We start from the raw sequence: 8,679 nt of genomic DNA, 5'->3' as shown, positions 1-8,679 counted from the left end.
ATATATATATATATATATATATATATATATATATATATATATATATATATATATATAACAACATACAGTAATGATAACATGTCAAAATTTATCATAAAAAACAGACTTTATATTCAATTGGGCCAACCTAACCTAACCTAACCTACATATAGTTGGAGGTCGTGTCCCATGGCCCAAACGTCCCATGGCCCAAACGTCCATCAACCCTTAAATACAAGTCACTGTAAGTCATCAACTCTCTTCATCACCACTAGAGGCACTGCTGTACTGTATCTTCCTCCTGAAGGGGCGGATCTTCACCTCCTTCCTCCTGACGGGGCGGATCTTCACCTACTTCCTCTTCCTGACGGGGCAGATCTTCACCTACTTCGTCCTCCTGATGGGGCGAACCTTCATCTCCGTGCTCCTGATAGGGGTAATTCCTTCCCACATGCTCCACACAATGTACTGGCCACTCTGCTCACCGTAACGACCCGCTCGTAGGCCGTTCAAGTTGGTGTAGTGGCAGTTCCTGTACCACCAGCCTCCCTTGAACCTGGGGGAGTGAGGGAGTCATTGAGGGAGTGATAGAGGGAAGGGGAGTGATGGAGGGAGGCGAGTGATGGAGGGGGAGTGAGGGAGTCATTGAGGGAGTGAAGAAGGGAGTGATAGAGGGAAGGGTAGTGATGGAGGGAGGGGAGTGATGGAGGGGGAGTGAGGGAGTCAGTGAGGGAGTGAGGAAGGGAGTGAGAGAGGGAGGGGAGTGAGGTGAGTAAATCTGGGTTATGAGGAAGGAACTACAATGAAGAACTTTAAGTTGACTGAACAAAGCTGAGACAACACCTGAACAGACTCCATTGAAGAACAAAAGAAGAACAGAAGAACACTCACATACCTCAAGTTATTACCAGTTAAAAAAATCTTTGTTCTAGCTCTCTCTCTCTCTCTCTCTCTCTCTCTCTCTCCCTTTGCTCTCTCTCTCTCTCTCTCTCTCAACTTACGATATCGCACAGTTCTGTCCCCAAGTATCGTGATCCTTATCCATCGTGGTGAACCTGGCGCCATTGTGATAGGCCAAGCCATCTCCTGCCACTCCAGAGTAGTCCTTAACCCATAGCCTGTAGTCCGTGTCCTTGTTCTTGACCTTGAACACACCGTACTTAACCCAACCAGTCTTGTTCTTGAAATTCTCGAGGTCGACGCGGAGTTCAGTGGGAGTTTGGGAGGTAAGGTCATGGATATTTTCAAGACCTAGCCAGAATTCTTGACTCAGGTTGCCGAAGCCTTTGACATAATCGTCCCAGAGGCGGTAGAAGTTCTCCTCCTGTAGGTGATAGAGGTAAAGATGAGGTAGTGGTGGGGGTGGTGGTCAGGAGAGGTTAGGTTAAGGTTAGGTTTGATTTATTCAATTTTTTCATTATTTTATAAAGTGTATATTTTACCTGACAGAATTTATGGTCCCGTCTCTGTATGACTGTCCATCCTCCCCCGTCATTGTCCATATCACAGTAGACGGTAAAGCCTAAAGAATGAGACGGGTACACGGTGTAGACGCCACTCTGTGTGTACCCCGCCTCCTGTACCTCCAGACAGTTCCTGAATCTGACGGGGATGAGACAGGAGATGAAAGAGATGGACTAAATCTTAGAGTATAATAATTGTTGCGGATCTGTTTATCTAGGATGATGAAACAGATAGACAGACTGAGACAGAGACAGACAGAGATAGATGCAAACAAAAACAGACAGAGATACACAGACTGACAGAAACAGAGAGAGAAATAGAGATAAACACAGAACAAAAAAACAAGTAGACAGACAGACAGACAGACAGAAAACAGGAAAACAAGAAAAGGGAGGCTGAGAGAGAGAGAGAGAGAGAGAGAGAGAGAGCACACAAACCCTCCCAAGTACTCACCTTCTCCTGACGTTGTTGTTGACGAGGTCTTTGGTGAGGTCCTCAGGAAGAGTCACATCAGAACTAACTTCCAGGGCACCAAAGACCCTCATATGAGCAGCTCTTTCAGCATTGGTGTTAGCAGGAGGAATTTCTTCTTCAATTTTCCAGCTGGTGATGATTTCCCCAGAGTCAATGTCCTCAGAAGGTATTTCCCCAGAGCCAGTGTCCTCAGAAGGTATTTCCCCAGAGCCAGTGTCCTCAGAAGGTATTTCCCTAGTGCCAGTGTCCTCAGAAGGTATTTCCCCTGAGCCAATGTCCTCAGAAGGTATTTCCCAAGTGCGAGTGTCCTCAGCAGGTATTTCCACAGAGTCAATATCCCAAGCAGGAATTTCGCCAGATCCAATGTCCTCAGCGGCAATGATTCCAAAACCAGTCTCTTCAGCACCACTCATGACCTTTCTTGGCCTCTGAGTGACCTTAAACACCTGAAGGTCAAGATTCGGACAGGTAGAGTTGACCTTTTTTAATAGCCTGAGGTCATCCTTCTGTTTCTGTACTGATGATTCCTCCAATATCAACAGAACAGCGTTGACCTCAGCCTCTGGGTCAAGGTTCAAGCTGATTTGGTCACCATGCTTGATGACTGAAACTGAACAGAAATTAGGTCAACTTCACATCATGTCTGTGTTAAGTTGTGAACAAAATTACCTGGCGAGAGGAGGGGGAAGGAGAGGGGAGGAGGGGGAAGGAGGAGGAAGGGGAGAGGAGGAGGGGGAAGGGACACAATCTGGCATTACTATTTTTGTTAATTTAAAAGCCAGGTATTATTAAAAGTGTCCAGAAAGTTTTGACCACACCTGTACATCTTTATTGTTTACAGTCTACCATACACATTAAACTTATCTAATTTATTTTATGATTTTACATGAAGAACAATTTAGCTGAAGTTATATTTGTATATTATGCATAAAAAATAAATATTATACGGATGAAATATAACCAAATCCCGTTTTCTATTCATCAAAATATAATCAGAGGCCGTGTTCTATGACGATAATTAAACCCCTAAATCTATTTTCTACGAATCAAATTATTTCCACTCTAACAAGCCAATTATCACAGGGCATTGGACCCACCACCACCAATCACGTTACGAGTCTCAGTAATGGTTACATGAAGCTCAAATTAAGTCTTATTAGTCTTAATATGATAATTAAGAGTGGTGTGGGAGCCTAATTACTGAGCATGCGAGCCGAACCACTGTTAATCAAGTTCACGTTTGAGTCTACTGTACATTCACCCACAACATTCCTGTCGCTTCTCTTCGAACCCCGAACCCCAGACCCGAACCCCGAACCCCAGACCCGAACCCCAGACCCGAACCCCGAACCCGTGAATCCGAAGCAGTAGACTGATAACATTATTCTGGCCATGAATGCTCCGGGTTCATGAGTCTTAATCTCGAGGGTTCGTGATTCAGGACAATAAGCGACAAGATTTTTGAGGGTGACTGTACTGTACTTATTGCAATTATGTATTTTTCAAGTATACACATGATTGAAGTATGACCCTGTATGCTTAAGAGTTATAACTTGATGAGGAAGACAAGAGGACAATGAGTTATAACTTGATGAGGAACACAAAGGAGGACAATGAGGAAAACACCATACCAAAACTTAACTCACGAGCAAGAGGGCGTGGTTGTAGTGGTGATGCCTCTGACTGACTCACCAACACCGGAAGAGTCACCATCATCATCATCACCGTCATCATCATCATCGCTGTCATCACGCAAAACATCCTCTCATTTAAGTTCCTAGAAAGACAGTTTTAAGAATTGACAAATAAGTGTTCGTGTGTGGTGGTTGTGTTGCCTTGGGGTGGAAGTTCAGATACAGTTCATGTGTAGCTCTGAACACACATAAATAAGGACCTCACGTTAAGATCCAGCACACGTACAGGTTTGAACACACATAAATAAGGACCTCACGTTAAGATCCAGCACACGTACAGCTCTGAACACACATAAATAAGGACCTCACGTTTAGATCCAGCACACGTACAGCTCTGAACACACATAAATAAGGACCTCACGTTTAGATCCATCACACGTACAGCTCTGAACACACATAAATAAGGACCTCACGTTAAGATCCAGCACACGTACAGCTCTGAACACACATAAATAAGGACCTCACGTTAAGATCCACCACACGTACAGCTTTGAACACACATAAATAAGGACCTCACGTTTAGATCCAGCACACGTACAGCTTTGAACACACATAAATAAGGACCTCACGTTTAGATCCAGCACACGTACAGCTTTGAACACACATAAATAAGGACCTCACGTTAAGATCCAGCACACGTACAGCTCTGAACACACATAAATAAGGACCTCATGTTCAGATCTAACACACGTACAGCTTCAAACACACAAACAGAAACTCCACGTTCAGATCTAGCACACGTGTAGCTCTGAACATCTGTGATATGACATAACTTTCAACACAATAGCAGAAAAGAGGTTTATCTGTAGACCCACTGCCTATGTATCTCCAGTTATCTATCAGTAATTCTTCTGGCACTGGACGGAGTTGCCAGCACAAACCACTTTACTGTTGATTGTAAAATATGGTGAAAAGGTGTAGGGAAGAACTGTTTTGTTTTGTGTTTTAGTGTGTGTGTGTGTGTGTGTGTGTGTGTGTGTGTATGTATGTAGTATGTAAGTAGTGTGTGTGTATGTATGTATGTATGTCTTACCGTACTATCTCCGGGTTCCTTCTTGCCTCCACCACCACCTCAATGAGACTGACTTAACCCCGTGTGTTTGTGTACAAGTCAGCCCCCAGTCCTCTCATGTCTTGAAGGTGAATTATAAGACTGCCAGTGTTCATGGTGTGGAGTGCATATGGTGCGGAGTATTCATGGTGTGGAGTATTCATGGTGTGGAGTATCCATGGTGTGGAGTATTCATGGTGGATAAAATTAATGGTAACCAACAGTCATGGTAGCCAACAGTCATGGTAGGCAACAGTCATGGTAGCCAACAGTCATGGTAGCCAACAGTCATGGTAGCCAACAGTCATGGTAGCCAAGTCATGGTAGGCAACAGTCATGGTAGCCAACAGTCATGGTAGCCAACAGTCATGGTAGCCAACAGTCATGGTAACCAACAGTCATGGTAGCCAAGTCATGGTAGGCAACACTCTGAAAATCGTCTCTCTCTCGTATATATTAAGTGAATAAACTTTAATTGCTCAAGTCAATTGCCCTGTGCGTGTGTGTGTGTGTGTGCGTGTGTGTGTGTGCAACTGAGGTAAACTTTTTTGTCTTTCATACACACACTAGTGAAGTTTGTTGTTGTCACCTCACCTCACCTCACCTCCGAGACACTGAGTAATGAGTAACATACCTCACACTTCACCTTTGTCCCACTAGAGGTGCGTGTTAGAAGAGGACGAAAGGGTGCGTGTTATACTCAGGCCAATATAGCATATCTTGCGTGGTATATGAGTACAATAGGTGCGTGTTATACTGTAGTTAAACAAATACGGTATAATGGGTAGTTAGAACTCACAGACATGCTACAATAAATAAAAAGTCCTGTCTAGTGTAGTTCCCCGTCTTTTCGTATAAGTTTCTGTCTATCCGTAAGTGTTCAAGTGAGTTTAGTTCTTTGGAGAATTTATAAGTTTTACTGAGTCATCACCAGACACTTAAACTAACACAAAATCAGACAAAATCGGACAGAATCGGATAAAATAAGAAAAAATCGGGCAAAATTCCAAGAGGGAAGAGGAATTACATATTGCCTCCCTCCTGCAGCCCCTCCCAGCGGTCGGTCGTGATGTGGGATATGAAATATTTCCCTGAACTGCAGAGAATTCCCACCAACCCCCACCCCTCCCTCTCACCTCCGGCTCACCTCACCCTACCCCCCCCCTCCACCCACCACTCGTCCCCCACCTCCACCCCTCCCTCTGTGGTGGTGGTTGTTGTTGATGGGAGGTTGTCACATGTCAGCAGGAGCCTTCACCAACACCTTCCATCCTTCCTTCCTTCCTTCCTTTTTCCTTCTTCTGGTGGATGACAAATACAACGGTTATGTATTAATCTCACTGTAGTATCGTCATGGCAACGTCGACGTATAAAAACACATAAAAAAAAATAAAAAAAAAGAGGTGTTGCTTTGTGATGATGAACTAGAGTCACAAACGATAAAGAAATATCACCTGTTAATTATATACAGGTTATCACGTTTTTAATATCAAGTAAACACAACTTTTATACGCTGGGGGGACATAGTAAGTTCGTTGTCGTTTACACCTGATACATCAAATCCCACTCGTTCTTTACTTTAGTCACACCACGAAAGCCCTGTCGCCTACCCTCCCGAACCCACGAACCTGAACCCCGAACCCACGAACCTAAACCCCGAACCCACGAACCTGAACCCTGAACCCCGAGATTCAGACTTATGATCCCGAAGTATTTATGGACAAAATAATGTATCAATCTACTGCTTCGGGTTCACAAGTCTGAATCTCGGGCTTCGTGGCTCAGGGTTCGTGGTTCGAGGTTCGTGGTCCATGAGTTCGTGTTTCAGGGTTCGTGACTCGGGGTTCGTGATGACAACAGGATATTTCTGGGTGACTTTACACAAGACGTGGAGATAATATATAACACATATATCAAGGTTCTATTAACTGTGAAATGTCATGTTGATTTACACATTTTTTTTTACATATTTTTTTACCTCAACATCAAAGTCTTCCAGCTTCATATATGACCCTGGTTCAACTCATTCACTAGTCAATGTTACAAAAGACTTAACATTTTATAGACAGATCATATATAGTTCTGATAAATAAAGAGGAATTTTATAAACGTATGTGACATTAAGAGAATTGGATCACCTGAAGATTAAACCTCTCAGATTATATTACTTTAGATTTAATCACCGTAACCTAACCTAACTAACCTTAAACTGTCCCTCACTCACTCAGCGTCACTCACTCACTCTGCGTCCCTCACTCACTCTGCGTCCCTCACTCACTGCTGCGTCCCTCACTGCTGCGTCCCTCACTGCTGCGTCCCTCACTGCTGCGTCCCTCACTGCTGCGTCCCTCACTGGTATAAAGAGAAGGTATAAATAAATGGTCTTGTTGTCCCATCACTGCTGACGCTGTATGTCTGTGTATGTCTGTGTATGTCTTGAGTCAGTGTGAACCTGTACAAAGATTTTATTGAATAAATACGGTATCTATCTATTTATTTTTCTATCTATCTAAACGTCTTTCTATCTATCTATCTAAACGTCTTTCTATCTATCTATCTTATCTATCAGTCTTTCTGTCTGTATCTATCTATCTAGCATCTGTCTGTCTGTCTGTCTATTTTATTTAAGTAAACTAAAGTTACTTATACAGTATAAGTATGATGAAGTACCAAAAGGTTTCATGGCTTATGTGACTCGGTTACTTTGGTGATTCGGAGCCTCGGTGATTCGAAGCCTCGGTGATTCGGAGCCTCGGTGAGTCGGAGGTTCGGAGATTCGGGGGTCAAAAGTTCGAGGATTCATAAATTTGGAGGTCCAAGGCTCTCGGGGGTTTAAGAGATTCGGGGTTTCGGAAGTTCGGAGATTCGAGAGTTTAGCGATTCGGGGATTCAATGGTTCGGAGATTCGAGGGTTTAGCGATTCGGGGATTCAATGGTTCGGAGATTAAAAAATTCATGGATTCCGAGGTTGACACAATTTTTTTTCTATAACCGTAAAACAACCAACTAAAAAACGAGTAACAAATATATATATATAGAGAGAGAGAGAGTTAGGTGACCCGCCATTAATTACAGTCGACACATAAACTAAAATAATACCGGGTTACAAAAACACTATATACACGTTCCCTGCTGTAAAAGGCTGTGCAGAGGAAAATGCTAAAAGTTGTGGCAATAAACTATGTATATAAACTATCTAGTGAAGTTAAATTATGACTTTAAACAACATACAATTGTTTTGTTATTATTATTAGTAGTAGTAGTAGTATAAGTAGTAGTAGTAGTAGTAGTAATAGTAGTATTGCTGTAGATGTTGTTGCTAGTAGTAATAGATTTTAATATTAAAAGAAGAAGGTATTATTGACTGAGGATCACCTGAAGAAACTCCACCCCAGCTTATTTCACCTAAACGTAAACCTAACCTAACCTAACCTAACCCCACAACATAAAAGACTTAGGTTAGTTTCCCCTCACATTATATCGTTTTCTAATTGATATTCCTCCTTTAATCTTGAAGGTAAACGGGAGTAATTATAGATGCAATTAATAAGGTGATTAGTATAGCTGATTGATGAATATATAGTTCATATAGGTAATATTTTATAGCTCAGGTGGGGAGTATTCTAATCAACGGGCCTCAGTGTAGCGTCTTGAATGAGCTTTGAGATGACGAGATTTATTATTATTATTATTATTATTATTATTATTATTATTATTATTATTATTAGTGTTGTTGTTGTTATTATTAGTGTAGTTGTTGTTGTTGTTATTATTAGTGTTGTTGTATAAGTTTTCAATACAGCCACTCACTAAGCGTACAACCTTCCCTTGTCACCCCCTTGATTGAGAGTCAGCAGGAGGCAGGAGACGTGTCCCAACATTAATGCACTGATCTTTATATCAACAAACACTCACGTCACCTCATCATCAAACACCTGGTGCATCAAGGAAGTGGTGTGGGGTAAAGGGGAAGAAATCACATATCCAGTATGTTTGAGAAGACTTATTTAAAGATAA

At 42.4% G+C, this 8,679-nt stretch overlaps 1 protein-coding gene across 1 annotated transcript; it reads right to left on the bottom strand.

The window, feature by feature from the left end:
* Nucleotides 1–128: 128 nt before the first annotated feature.
* LOC121858893 (angiopoietin-related protein 1-like) lies at nucleotides 129–4,742 on the bottom strand. Its single transcript, XM_042355547.1, has 6 exons — nucleotides 4,645–4,742; nucleotides 3,564–3,694; nucleotides 1,897–2,527; nucleotides 1,422–1,581; nucleotides 981–1,303; nucleotides 129–535 (listed from the first exon to the last, which is right to left on the bottom strand). The coding sequence occupies exons 2-6, from the start codon at nucleotides 3,676–3,678 to the stop codon at nucleotides 364–366; spliced, it is 1,401 nt and encodes a 466-aa protein (XP_042211481.1). The 5' UTR covers nucleotides 3,679–3,694; nucleotides 4,645–4,742; the 3' UTR covers nucleotides 129–363.
* Nucleotides 4,743–8,679: the final 3,937 nt, after the last annotated feature.

Source organism: Homarus americanus, unplaced genomic scaffold (assembly GCF_018991925.1).
Source record: "Homarus americanus isolate GMGI-L3 unplaced genomic scaffold, GMGI_Hamer_2.0 scaffold22960, whole genome shotgun sequence".
Classification (NCBI taxonomy): domain Eukaryota; kingdom Metazoa; phylum Arthropoda; class Malacostraca; order Decapoda; family Nephropidae; genus Homarus; species Homarus americanus.
The sequence above is the reverse complement of the archived record's forward strand: the minus strand, read 5'-3'. Positions and strand labels throughout refer to the sequence as shown.